A 15,158-nucleotide genomic window follows, 5' to 3' on the forward strand; every position below is an offset into this window, starting at 1 on the left:
GTCCCCTTGGGATTAAAATTGTTTTCACTATTTTCTCAAATTTAATTAAGCAATTATTCAAGAAAATATTCAACAGATCAATCACTAATAAAATAATTATTTTCACCCCTATAGTATCTTTTAGGTTCTAGTAATGATAATGTGGGATTTACTCCTTTCTAGATTATTTTTTCTGCTAAATTGTCTCTTTTGTGAATATTTATTTGATATCTTAAATCTATGTCTGACAGTTCTGGAGCTAATGGAGCTAAAATAGTTCAACTAATGCTTATTATTTACTCTTATTCATCCACAATAAAACCTTTCCAGTGTTGAGCTGTCAGAGAGCTGCAGTTCCCGTGTTGGCCGCAGGGTGTCGCTGTTGTCTGAGTATGAGAGCGGAGAGAAGACGTCCGAGTCAGAGGTGAAAGGGAAGAGGTCAGTCAGAAACAGAAACATGGCTGCTCCCGTGGATGACATGTTTTCCTTCTGCGTGGACCCCTCTAAAGCCTCCACCTGCGTGGACGTCCGTTTTATAGACAACCTGAAGGTAAGACAGTTTAGCGTTAGTGAAAATAAAGAGATTTAGACGGATATGTGGCTTAAATGTAGCTCTCTCGCCGCGGTGATGTGGCCTCATGTTGGCTGTGAAGAGATGCTCTCAGCCGGGCAGAGCAGAGCCTGCTGGCTCAGAGAGCTCTGGAGCACCTGGAGATGATTATTATTACTGTTTATTTTTTGTTTATTTGTTTTGCACAATTTAAGACTACACAACATAACAAAAAAATGAATGAATAATATAAAGTGCAGGAAGAGTAAAAAAAAAAAACAGAAGGCTTATCTGAAGCCTCCACCTAGAGACAAGATTAATATAAAGAAATAATATGACTACATAATAGTGATAACAAACAATTAGGACAAGATATATATATATATATATAATCAAAACAATAACAATACAGTAAATTATACACCTGTCTGTGTCCAAAACTACCAGGTAGATACTGGTTTGCACGTTTATTGTGTTCATTTTAACTAAAAGTGAGTAAGCTAAGGCAGTGGTTGCCAAGAACCCCTAAACTGACACAAAATAGAACCCCATTTAGTAAGATTTTTGTTCCAGGGTCTTGTAGGATTTTTGCTTTTAGATGTTTTATTACAGGGGTTTCTGTATCTGATAAAAACTGTTCTAACACTTTTATTAACAATCAGTGTATGAAACCCAAGACCAAAATAGTTATAAGAGAGATATCTTTATTAATACTGAAGGAAATTGTTTTTCCAGACATTGCTCAAAAACTACAACAACACAGGGCCGGCTCGAGCCCTTTCGGTGCGCTTAGGCCAAATTCGGATTTGAGCCCGCCCGGCCACCTCTCTAGGGTTATTGTACGTTTCCACAGGCTCCTTCCTTTCCACGCTTCCCATTCATTGTCTATGTATGCAGCCGTGCAATGCATTCTGGTAGCGTGGCGGCGTGATTCGAGAAACGGAGCATCACGACACCCGCTCCTCATTTGCATAGAGTTGAGGTCTAGTCTACTTTATGCAAATCACGGTCATCCGACGTGACTCGCTGCCACTCGAAACTCCCGAGAATCTTTTAAAATAAACGTTGTCGATCCAAAATAAAGACAGATTCAGCAACTGCATGGATTATTTCTCGCCTCAAATGTTCTCAGAAACACTTTTCGGTGAACTATTTTCGTGAAATAAGAGAAGAACGAGCCTCCATACTGTTTCCGGTTTGAAAGCTGGGAGCAGCAGCCAACAGCGGGAAAGCGTTCGTCCAATCAGGAGCCGAGTGCCTTGTTTCTAGTGACAGCCCACCAAGCGTCCAATGCTGGGAGGCGGCGCGTCCCCTCGCGATTAAAAACATCCCTGTGGACACGTACCATTAGGGTTCAACCCTCCAGAACCTTAACATTGTAAACCACAGCACACATCAGACATCACAATGGTTTTAAGACAAAAATTAAGATTTTTATCTTCATAAATAACTGTATTTATTTTTTTTTCTTTATTTGTTCATTTGTTACCTTAATGCAGAAAATGAGGAAGGGCGCCAACTAATATTTCTATTATTATTTATTTACCAGCGCCCCCCCAGAATGTGGCGCCCTAGGCGACCGCCTATATGTCCTATGCCCTGCAACAACATAAGAATAAAAAACGCATCAGAGTAATAAATATAAAGTGTATAAGAAGAATGTATAATACCAGTGCCAAATAGAATAATAATAAACGTACTAAAATAGAAAAGTAATATTGATATTGAGAGAGTGATATTGGAAATTATATTTTAAAAGTAAAGTAAAACTATTGCACATGATATTCTGTCATTGTGTTACTTATGGATGAAATTATAGTGAAAATAAATCTATATTTTCCCTTGTTTTAACCGTGACAGGCGCTGCCTGGTAGTAATGTTACTACCGGTAAAAGGCGTGTGGCGTGTTCAGTATGCGTAGATTTTCGAAAAAATCATCGATTAGTTCCCAGTGATAGTATTTTGCTTGGAACGCACATCCCTAGTCCCTGGACCACACTTTGAAAACCACTGAGCTCGGGGACAACATCCACCATTTTACACCATGAAACTTATTATGGTGTGATACGCATGGAGCAAGTAACTTTATTGTGCCGTTGTACCCAGACATGATTGATGTAGGGGTTCACAAAGTAAGAAGAAACCAAAATAATTAAATTTAGCTTCAGTTTTAATGTGAGGTTTATGTTGGAGGGCAGAGAGAAGGGTAGTTTCAGTTGATTCAAGTCGGCATAAACTAATAAATATGTCATTGGCATTGAAATAAAGCAGGTGGCGTACCTTGTTTAGGAGCCAAAATCACATTATTTTTCACTCAGTGCTGTCTAGTGCCATTTTTGCTGATAAGAAATCCATTCATCCATTAAGTATGCCCGCTTATCCTTTGCAGGGTCGCAGGAATCCTCCACTCAAGAGCCTTGAAAGCTGTGATAGTATGAGGGTGAACGCATATGAAACAAACCCAATACTTTGTAAAGAAATGTTTTCTATGCAGAGGTCTAAATGAGCAGAAAGATAAAGATCAAAAGGTCAATGACAACATGAGAAACTGAGAGAGAGATTTAACCATACCATTACCCAGCATCTCTTAGTACATTTCTATCTTTCTACAGAGATTCTGCTGTAGGTGGGTTTAAACCATCAGAGGCTGCTGTGCACAACAGTAATGGTTTGTTATTCATGTTTCAGGGGAAGGGTCTCTTCGCCAAAAAGAGCATCAAGAAGGGAGACACCATTTTTCTTGAGCGGCCTCTGGTCTCGGCCCAGTTCCTGTGGAATTCTTTGTACAAATATAAAGGTGAGATATGTCGACTGTATTTAAATAAAATTCCACACGGGGATGACAAAAGCAGGTATATTTGGTTAGTTAGTTAATTAGTTAGTATTTGGGCACATGGGACGACTGTCGTCCCATGTGCCCAAGTAGTACGATATGATTAGAAAATGTCTATCTCCAAAACTACAAGGAGCACAATCAAGTATTTGGTATCTATGAATTTATAACAAGTTGAATATCAAAGATAAGCACACATGTGCATTCTAAAAACATATTTCATATGGAAAACATTTAATAAACACAAAATTAGCGTTTTCCCTTATTTTAAAAAAGAAATCCTAACTTTAACTATTAAAGCTGAAGTAGGCGAGATTGGACCAAATATGATTAACAAAAAGTTATTTCTATAAAACGGTCGCTATAACGTGACAGTAGTACATGAAACAGGTAACCTGAAAAAAATCATGTTCCTCTGTGTCCTCCGGTGGTCCTAACGGCATCTGCAAGATTTCACAGACCGGAGGAAAACAAGCAGTAAGAGCTGATCTGAGGTCTGCTGTCCAGCTGCTGTCTATGAGAGTCGGCTGTCAATCACTCGCGAACTCCGACCAAACGGTCAAACTAGGCAGCGCTGATCAAATATGGATCAATATTCTGTTACGTTAATGCCTTTTTCTCTACTCAGATGTTTTCAGAATCATCTTGTAGTGCACGGTTTAGCTGTAAAATGAGAAAGTTTGTGACGCGGCCGCCATTGTGAAACCTGGTGAAGAAACGCCACGTTCTGGTCACATGACCGGAGCACAGCCAATAGGAACGCTCTCTCAATGAAATGACCTGTGATTGGTCAAAGTCTCCCGTCACAGGCTAGATTTTTAAAGCCTGAAAACAGAGCCATGAGGAGGAGCAGAAGTCTAGTTATCTCTAGGAAGACTTGAATTACAATATGCTGAAAGGTTATTATGGGATTTTTGCCCAATGAGGCCAAAAATATACTGACTACTGCCACTTTAATTGAAGTGTGAATTTTTCATGTGATCTAAAAATTTCAAAGCTCTACTATTGGATACTTGCCCAAAGTATGTCCGTACCAGATTTCAAGACTTTTGACCAATCAAAATATATTATGGCATTTTTCCTTATCATACTAAATATAGTCTTTGGGCACAAATTTAAACCAACAGCGGCTCCAGTAATGTTTTCCCTCCACTCATCTGCTCTACTGTCTGTTGCACTGTGTCCTTGTACAGCCTGTGAGTACTGCTTACGTGCTCTTGAGACTGCAGAGGAGAATGCGAGGAGACTCAGCGGCATCCCTGGACTCAGCATCCCTCACCCCGAGCTCTGCCGTGTTCGACCCGAGCTGCATCAAGCCTGCCCTCAATGCCAGGTGAGTCGAGACAGTAGATGTTGATATGCGTGGATTTGACTGAAGCCTAAACATTTTCTGTAGAAGTTGTCATTTGTTTCTCACAGACGGAAAATGCCCTGAAAATAGTGGTCAAATCAATACAAGAGAAAGAAAACAACATTGATTTTTAAGCCAGCGGTGGTGAGGAGGAGCTTCCACTGAGTCAGTGGAGGCGACATGACTAGCTGATCGATTTTATGAGGCCAGTATAGGTTCTATGGATCAGTAAGCTTATCTGTCTAGTGAAACACTGAGACAACTGTTTACACTTGGTGGTTTCTTTGTATTAGCGGTATTGCATATCAGCGTAGGTCACTTAGAAACAGGCTGACAAAGCAGCTTCCATTTAATTAAGTTTGATTAAATTTAAGTGCACAATCGATAAATCAATAAATGTAAAGTGTAATAAAATCCAAAGAAATTAAGATTTAAATAAAGAGCAATTAATACATTAAATTAAAAAGAACAAAGGCAGAAAAAGCACAGAGTAAAACTAAATTGTGTGTTTAGGAGAGATTTAAATATATAACATTGATATACAAAGAGCCTCATTTCTCCTTAAGTATAAACTACCCTGTGTGTCCAAGAATTGGTCTGCGTTTTTTTTTGCAATTGGCATTTTATTGAAATTTTGAAAGACATAGAAATATACACAAACATAAAACAAGGCGTAAAAGACAATATATACATAAATAACTTCATAAAATAAAAATAGAGGACTAAGACATTAACTAGTAAAAATAAAAAATAAGATAAAACTAAAATAAAAGTAGAAAAGAGGCTGTGTTGTAGTTGGGACCAAGAGAGCAATTGCATGGAAGTGTGTGTCCAGATTTGGTCTATTTTTCTGTGGAAATACAATAATTACTTTACTAGAAAACACAAATTCAAATAAGCTTTCTTGACATGACAGATCAGAAACCTATAATGCCAAAGCAGTACAGAAAAGTCTTAACATTGACAGATGATTTGCAATAAATATACAATAATATGCAAATATATCAACAATCATATCAAATACAATATATTAAACGCATTACATAACAATTAATAACATGGATATCTGTAATACTTTTACAGATGTAATCACTCACATTGGGGAGATGAATAAACTCAGGATGCATATTATTTTATTTTAAAATAAAACATCTCTCAAATCTTTATATTTCTCACAACCTCTCTTTTATGACAAAGTGTTCAAAATATTGCTTTTCTTTTCTTAGGAAAATTATATTTTTAGTCACTCCTGATGTGACCAACGAAATTGTTGTTACACTAATAGCGGGTATAAAAACACATAAATGAACGCTGCATTTAGGTGACATGCATGGAGACTTTTGTCCATGGAGTCATTGAAAACCATCGATTTGAAAAATGCCCTCTTTGTACAGAATATGTGCAGAAAATTACAAAATTCAAAATGTGTGTAAATCTTGCGGAAGTTTGTTCATTTTAATTTGCTTTGTTCATCTGGACTGATGTTAAACACTCACCTCTACTGAAGCTACTAATCAGATTACCTTTTATGAAGTCCATAATAAACCGCTCAACTAATTTCTTGCTAGGTGATGAAGACCTTCCAGTTGGTGATTAAGGAAACTGTTGCCACATTCAAAGTTTATTATGTTTAATACACTTTTAAAAATATATATATTTGCATTTATTTTTTTGGTCGTTTTCTGTATTTCTTTGATTGATATATACCGGTCTTTCTCTCTGCAGGTGATGTACTGTAGCAGCGAGTGTCGACAAGCTGCAGCAGATCAGTACCATCGAGTTCTGTGTTTGGGTTCCTCCCAGGACGATCCGGACCACCCCATCAACAAGCTTAAAGATGCATGGAGGTCAGAGAGCATTTTATAGATATTTTCATCGTAAACCCCTTGAGTGTACAGATTTTCTATTTAAATATTTCATTCACCTCAATGAAGATTTGACTTCTCTTCAGGAGTATGCATTATCCACCGGAGACCTCCAGCATCATGCTTATGGCCAGAATGGTAGCTGCGGTCAAACAGGTGAGATTACATTTAGCTCCTAAATCTTTGAAATAATTTGAGGTTCAATTCATTCTGGTGGGTGTGCTGATCATTTTAGAAACACAATATAAACACCTTGCAGTAAAAGGACATAATATGCGGCATGTGATTTAGATTTTTATCGCCCACTCCCCATAACGTTTTGATGGGTGTTAAACCTAGCTTGAAATTGCCCTGACTAACACAGACATCCTGAATATGACATGGAGAAACGTAATGTGATGCACATATTCAATATCTTTGTATAAACAATGGATGAATATGCACAATACGGAAGGTGAACCCACAGAGAATTATCACCGGCTCTGTAGTTTCCCTCTGCTCTACAGTGTTTTAGCATCTTTCAACTCATTGTTTGGACTCACAGCCTGTAACTTTACTGTTTTGATTCACTGTCACCGCTCTCATTGACCTTGTTTTCAGCAGCAGACAGCTCTCTTCAACAAAAAAAAAACCCTCTGAACCCACTGTATGCTACCTGCCCAGCACCAAACAGCACACAGACACAGTTAGTGACTAGCTGGAGCATTTTGCAGCTAAGGAGACTGATATTTCTCTCAGGAGTTGGTAGAAGCCAAAACAGAGCTAAAAGGAGATTGACTATTGGAATTACATTATTCATGTCATCATAAACATGACTCCAAATGAATGCTAATGCTGCTCTGTTATCTGCAGGATGTGTAAATAAGCAAACTGTTTTCAAACAAGTTCCCCATAAAAACTTTAAGTTGTTGATATGCCAATGTTGTGTTTACAGCCAAAACAAATGTTATTTCAGATTTGGTTTGCCTCAGTAAATTAAGAATAAAAGATGGAGATAAAAACAAAGCTAGAATTAATACTGTACGAAAGTAAAAAGCTACAAATGGCTTCTTATCTTGGTGTAGACACCACCAGGAGTTTAGTTTTGTCTATCCATCAAAAGACAAGAGGCATTGAGTCATTACCATGTGTAACAAAGATGTACTGAATACTAACAATAAAATACACTATAATAACTAACACAATGTTTGTTATAATATTTATTGGTTATGTCGTACAGGCCAAAGACAAAGCACACTGGCAGAAGCTGTTTACACACTTCTGCAGTCGGACAGGAAATGAAGAAGAGGAGATCGCCCACAAGCTCCTGGGAGAGAAGTTCAGAGTAAGCTAACATCATCTTATTTCTGCTGGAACTGTGAAACTGTTGAGGTGCAAAATGTAAAGTATGCCATAAAAAAGTCCCATATAGTATGCGTTACAAATGTCATTAAACGTCATAGTATAGGATGCCCAAATAAGTCACAAAAGTCATAGTATAGTACTGTAAATTTAACACTTTTAATCGCTGATAATCTGAGTTTTTTTTTATCAGAACACTACCCCCCTCCCCCGGCTCTGGGATTTCATATTTTTTTTTTACCTACAATGGTCCTAATATGCCGTCGTATAGTGTGTGATTAAAAAAGTCATAGTATAGTATGTCAAAAAAATTCATGGAGAAAAAGTCATTGTATATTATATCGAAAAAGTCATGGTATATTATGTCAAAAAATGTCATGAATAAAAAGTCATAGTATGGTTGGTTGAAAAATTTCATGAAAAAAGTAGCAAAATTATAGCATCTTGAAAAATTTCATGAAAAAAGTCATAGTATATTATGTCAAACAATTTCATGAAGAAAAAGTCATATTATGGTTGGTTGAAAAATTTCATGAAAAAAGTCATAGTATAGCATGTTAAAAAAATGTCATGAAAAAAAGTCATATTATAGTGTGTCGAAAAAAAGTTATAGTATAGTATGTTGAAAAATTTCATGGCAAAAAAGTCATAGTATAGTACGTCGAAATAAAGTTATAGTATGTTTTGAGTATAGTTATCGCAGTTTATGGCTCAATTAGCAAAGTGTGAGTGTTACTACCAACCTGACATCGGTTTAATTCCAACTGTGGCCATCTGTGCTCATGATGTGCGTTTCCTGTTCAGTAAAATGTAATTTCTATCCCTCTCACATTGTTTCCATAGGGGCAGCTGGCCTTGCTACACAGCTTTTTTAAAACAGCACTTTACGATGATCATCTGAGTCGGGTAAGAAAGAACAGTTCAAATGTATCCACTAGATGTTTCTGCACGTGTTCCTTAATACTTTACAGCTCTACTACTGCAACTAACAATTAGTTTAATCAAAGAATTATTTTCTTAATTAAATTAATAATTTTACATGTTGGGAAATGCGCATATTTTGCCAACAGTTAGATGAGAAGAATGACACCTTTCTCACCCCACAGAAAAAAAGCTGGTTAGCTATGTTTTTTTACTTTTGGACAAAGCCAGGCTGACTGTCCCTGTTTAGAGTCTTTATGCTAAGCTAAGCTAACCATTTGGCCATGGCTTCATATTAACTGCAAATGTCAAACTATTACTTTAAATCAATTAAGTGGTTGGTCTTTAAAATGTCAGAAAATAGTAAACAATGGCCATCACAATTTCTGGAAGTGCAAGTTTATTTATTCAAATTGCTTGTTTTGGCTGACCGATGGTCCAAACTAAAAAGGTATTCAGTTTACTTTTATAGAAGACAAAGAAAACCATCAAATGTTCACATTTGAGAATCCTGCACAAGTTTATTTTCTGGCAATTTTAACAACAGTTAACAACTAATCAATTATTAAAATGGTTGCAGATTAAGAGAGAGAGAGAGAGAGAGCGAGAGAGAGATTCCTTTATTAGTCCCGCAGTGGGGAAATGTGCAGTGTACAGCAGCAAAGGGGAGAGTGCAAAAAACAAGATGCATCAGCTAACAGTAAAAAAAAGAGCTAAACAAAATATGAACCATTTAAAAAGAAGAAAGTATAAAATAGGAGCAGTATAAACAGTATTGACAATAAACAGACTATCAAAAAATTGCACAAGTGGAAAAATGATATTGCAATCTTGGGGGGCAGTTTATTACAGCAGTTCAGTGATGAGCTGCCAGTTCTCAGATTTTTTTTATTTGCGTTGCTTGGTCCCCTAAATGTTGCCCTACTTATTAAATCCCTTTTGTATTATAAATATCATCTGAAATTGTTCTTGTGTCATGCTCATGGTGTTGTAGGACACCTCTACCACACAGGCAGTTTGTTACAGAAATGTTTATTATATGTTATTGAACTCAGTGTGACATCCAGAATCTATTTATATGCTGATGTAACTGGAATGTGAATGCACAGATGGTTAAGTCCTACCAGCTGGAGATGCTGTAGCTGACCCTGACCTCTGACCTTTAGTATGAAAGGGGTCAAATGCAATTAATGATTTTTCTTGCATGGATCAGTAAAGATATGATTGTATTGCAGTGGTTCGTCCCTGAGGGTTTCCGCTCTCTGTTCGCTCTTGTGGGAACCAACGGTCAAGGCATCGGCACCAGGTAAACACTCGCCTTCCTCGTCCTTCACTTTTGACAACTCTGGATGTTAGTTTGGCTCAAATAATTCTCCCTCTCTGTGCTCTATTTTCCTATTCAGCTCCTTGAGTCAGTGGGTTCATGCCTGTGATGCACTTCAGCTTCCTGCCCAGCAGAAGGAGCAATTGGACTCTTTTATCGACCAGCTATACAAGGACATTGAGAAAGGTCACAGTTTTATCTCAGTCTTGCAGTATTTTTTGGAGTAAATTACTTTTTGCCTCAATTGAGCACATAAGCGATTGTATGAGTGAGTGTCGGTGTTGTCTTAGTGCTGTTTATATTATGTAATCCGTGTTCAGATCTCAACAAAGGCCAGACATTTAAATCACTTGTCTCTTTCCTCTCTGTAGAAACGGGAGACTTCCTAAACTGTGAGGGCTCTGGACTTTTTCTGCTTCAAAGCTCATGTAAGTTCAGATGATCTTCATGTTATGAGTGCTGTTCAGTTCAAAGACGCTGTCTGATGACCCCTCCCCCCTTTGTCTTCTTTGACCCCCTGCAGGTAACCACAGCTGCATACCCAACGCAGAGGCGTCCTTCCCCGACAACAATTTCCTGCTTCGGCTCAGCGCCCTTAGTGACATCAACCCAGGAGAGGTCAGCTGACACGTCTGGGTTTGGAGTGATAAATTCTGGCCCGGGACAGAACATCCCTCTCTAGCTTTGTGTGCTCCCTTGTCAGATGGTATTAGAAGGCTGAGACTTTGAGGATTGGAGTTGGTTTGTCAAGCTGTCAGAAAGATTGAGAAGCCTTACATCTGCGTGGCACAGTAATGTCACAGCAGCTGTGCTATACTTTGAATGCTCGCTGAAGACAGGAGCGCTTTGTGTAGGATTTCACCAGTAGAAAGACGAAAGGACACGGCGACTTCCTGCAAACATTACATAAACCTGAATCTTTTTCTGCCATTTGAAAAAAACAAGCAGCAGCAATAAACTGTGATTGTTAAGGCTCAATAACTTCAGGTTCTTCAGCCAGTTCAACTGTTTGTTTTTCTTCAATTCTCAGGAGATCTGCATCAGTTATTTGGACTGCTGTCAGCGGGACCGGAGCCGTCACAGCAGACACAAAGTTCTGAGGTAAGCATCTGTTATCCCTCCTCCGATGATTCACTTGAACGAGGTCATATTGATATGAAGTCCATCTCGATCAATAGAAGCCTCCCAGGCAGTAATGGGGGAAAGGAATGAGGCAGAGATGCTCTTCACTGGCCAAGTCAAGTTTATTTATACGATATCCAGAGCATTAATATAGCATCAAACTAGAGAGAGGGAGAGAGAGAGAGAGAGAGAGAGCGCTAGAGGGAGAGAGAGAGCTAGAGGTAGAGAGAGAGCTAGAGAGCTAGAGGTAGAGAGAGAGAGCTAGAGGTAGAGAGAGAGAGCTAGAGGTGTAGAGAGCTAGAGGTGTAGAGAGCTAGAGGTAGAGAGCTAGAGGTGTAGAGAGCTAGAGGTAGAGAGAGAGAGAGCTAGAGGTGTAGAGAGAGCTAGAGCTAGAGAGAGCTAGAGGTAGAGCTAGAGAGAGCTAGAGGTAGAGAGAGAGAGCTAGAGGTAGAGAGAGAGAGCTAGAGGTGTAGAGAGCTAGAGGTAGAGAGAGAGAGAGCTAGAGGTGTAGAGAGAGCTAGAGGTAGAGCTAGAGAGAGCTAGAGGTAGAGCTAGAGAGAGCTATAGGTAGAGAGAGCTAGAGGGAGAGAGAGAGCGCTAGATAGGGATAGAGAGAGTGATAGAGAGAGATAGAATAGCACAGCAGCTATAAGTAGTAAAACAAACAGGACTAAGTATCAACGGAAATGTTACACACTGTTCCTTTAAAGTCAGTCAGTTAACCCCGTCTCGCCCGCAGCTCGTTCAAAATGCAGCATCCAGACTCGTCACTGGTCCCAGGAAGAGAGACCATATCTCCCTGTACTGGCCTCTCTTCACTGGTTACCAGACTTGATTTACGATTTTATTTGTTTTTAAAGGTGAATTCAGTAACTTTGAGCAAATATGATAAAAAGTAATTTTTATAAAACGGTCACTATATCCTGACAGTAGTGCATGAGACAGATGATATGTGACCTCCTAGTGCTCATGATGGCATTTGTACGATTTCAATGTGTCAGGATATAGTGACAGTTTCTTTATCATATTTAATCAAAGTGACTGCAGCTTTAAAAGCATATAAAATAATCTTAATCGATTCAGTAATTTACCTGTAAGCAGTGGAGAGAGACTAGTTCCTGGTACTTGTGAGGAGTCTTGCTGCTGCAGGCGAGAAAGGGTTAACTGACTGATTCCTGCACAGAGAGAATTACAGTAGTCGAGGCGAGAGAAATTATCAACATGAAAATAGTCTATCCATCTTTGAATTACACCCCAACACCAGAGTTTTTACAGCATCTTGTGATAATTATCAGCGTTGCGAAGGTGCAGATGCACTTAAGGTTGGTGGTGTGAATGATGCCTTTACCAATATTAATATCACACCCACTGAATGAAAATATTAATTGCACCACACGTATTAAACACGCATTTGCAGCAGAATGCTTCTGATTAATTTCAGCTCTCGCTAGAGGTGCAACAATGTGACTGGTGGAACATTTTCTTCCCAGGGAGAACTACCTGTTTGTCTGCTCGTGTCCAAAGTGCGTCTCCCAGATGGACGAGCTGGATGTGACATCAGAGGAGGAAGAGGAGGAAGGCGAGGCAGAAGGTGAAACGGAGGGGGATGAGATGGAAGATGAGATGACAGATGTCTGACGAAAGACTTGCGCATGTTGTTCTCAGCCGTCTCCTTTTCCTGCCACCATGCCAAGCAACCATGAGGTCCTGAGGAACAGAGACAAAGTTCAACCACAATCTGCATTTCATCAGAACTGTCCAAATGTGTGGAAAGATGTCTTATTATCACCACATTTCACTCATTCTTTGTGCAGTTTTAGAAATCAGCCACAGAAAACTGTATGTCCATATTAGGGCAGTGGTAGTTTTCATTGTACTTCAGCACACTGGGGGGTTTAAATAAAACTAAGACTTTCAGGGTTTGTGGTTGAACATTTAAAGGGATAGTTTGGGTGTTTTCAAGTGTGATTGTATGATGTACAAGAGAGTTACCGCATGGGAGCAAATCAATGTACTGCTGTGGACAAGGCCGGCAGCAAAATGTATGTTAGTCACGTAAAAGAAAGGCCCACCTAAAAAAATCAATATCAGTTTAAGTGTATGCTATATTTTGAATGTTTTCACTGGTTTACCTTGCTGTGAGACAGCTATACAGGCTGTGTTTCCAACGGGGAACTGAAGTCGTTATCTATGCTCTCGCCAAAGCAACCAGACTCCAATGAAAAAAACAAATTTTACCTCACAGAACACGGGGGTTGCTGGTCCACTGCTGCCTCGATCAGTTAGGTTGTTTATGTTATTGTGTGACTTTGGTTAGTTTGGATTTATCAAAGTCACACAATAACACAAACAAACTAACCGATCGAGGCAGCGGTGGACCAGCAACTCCTGTGTTCTGCGAAGTAAAATTACAGGTTTTTTTCAATGGAGTCTGGCGGCTTTGGCGAGATCATAGATGGAAACAACGGCTTCAGTTCCTTCGTCGGAAAGGGCTGTCTGACGGCAAGGTAAAGCGGTGAAAATATTCCATATATAGCATACACTTAAACTGATATTGATCTTTTAGGTGGCTAAAATACATTTTGTTGCCGGCCCCATCCACAGCAGTACATTGCTTTGCTTCCGTGCAGTAACTCCTGTCTGCTTCTATAATCTGGGGGTGTGTCGACCATCATCTACTGTAGGTAATACACTGACTATGGATAAGTACATTAAACAACCCCACTTCAAAACACCCAAACTATCCTTTAAAACTGGAAGGTCTTTTAACACTTGGGGACTATGTATAAAAGGGCTGTCATTTCTAAACTATCGTCACAGTTATTGTGTCATTTGATCCTATGTGCTGAAGTACAGAGTGCAAACAAAACTGTCCTAATACTTACTGCCCTGTGTGTGACCTCCAGGTCGACTAAGTCTAACTCATAAGAACGGTTATCATTTCTTGTTCCTGACAACTCTTAAACAAGGCGAAGTGATTAAGCGAAGGTCAACTGGTTCTCAGGTGTTTTTCTCCACATAAAAAGTTTCTTACTTGACTATGCATTACTGTACTGAAGAGGCTTTTTATTTATATTCCGTTGTAATTACAGTCTTGTCATACGGGAGGCATCCAGCCAGTGAAATATAGTTTGGTTTCCACACAATGATCTATGGGGTTAAGTTAAACCTTACTTAATGTATTATGGAGTCCTTGAGTTGAAAATTGCTTTGTCAGTAACTGTTTGCCCTTTGTTGAGAACTGTATTTCAAACCGCAGTTCCACATGAGTGAAAGTGCTGCCGCCCCCCGCATGAATCAATATTACAACAATGACTGTAATCACAAATCCCAATATTTTCAGTTTCTCGACAGAGATTGGAAATATTGAATGAGTAATCACAATTTTCCTCAGTTGGCATTCAGCGCAGTGGCACAGGAGACCGTGGAAGTCACACAAGTATGATTTAAATATAACAGCAGCAAACAGGAGCCCTCGCAGTTGTCGTTTTTACTACTCTGGCATAAACCATTGAAATTGGATGTCTGTCGAGTCATTTATCTGGTTTACACACCTCTTGGCTTTGCTACAGAAGACTGTACTGGTAAAATATTTGTTCAGTCTTTGCATATTAACCACAAATCCTTTGTCAAATAGTCTTCCTCAAGGGGGTTTGGGTCTTCACTAATCATTGCCTTTTTTATGCCTCTTACTCTCCAGACAGCCTTTTGCTTTAGGCTCTTAATCTACCACATATAGATCATTACATCTCTTTTCATATCATTAATTAGTAAATGGATTAATGAAGTATTCTACTGCTGATGCCTGCCAGTCAATCACTGTTCACACTGACAGTAAGTGCGGTCTAATTGATGCTAGCAGATACTGGATA

The 15,158-nt window shown here is 39.0% G+C and overlaps 1 protein-coding gene across 1 annotated transcript; it reads left to right on the forward strand.

The window, feature by feature from the left end:
• Window positions 1-367: 367 nt before the first annotated feature.
• Window positions 368-14,808, forward strand: smyd5 (SMYD family member 5). The gene is made up of 14 exons (XM_074649295.1): window positions 368-529; window positions 3,218-3,326; window positions 4,556-4,695; window positions 6,439-6,560; window positions 6,665-6,734; window positions 7,798-7,902; window positions 8,763-8,825; window positions 10,076-10,146; window positions 10,244-10,350; window positions 10,536-10,592; window positions 10,688-10,782; window positions 11,195-11,265; window positions 12,777-13,263; window positions 13,917-14,808. The coding sequence occupies exons 1-13, from the start codon at window positions 437-439 to the stop codon at window positions 12,922-12,924; spliced, it is 1,251 nt and encodes a 416-aa protein (XP_074505396.1). The 5' UTR covers window positions 368-436; the 3' UTR covers window positions 12,925-13,263; window positions 13,917-14,808.
• The last annotated feature ends 350 nt before the right edge of the window (window positions 14,809-15,158 follow it).

The sequence above is a fragment of the Sebastes fasciatus genome, chromosome 10, assembly GCF_043250625.1.
Source record: "Sebastes fasciatus isolate fSebFas1 chromosome 10, fSebFas1.pri, whole genome shotgun sequence".
Classification (NCBI taxonomy): domain Eukaryota; kingdom Metazoa; phylum Chordata; class Actinopteri; order Perciformes; family Sebastidae; genus Sebastes; species Sebastes fasciatus.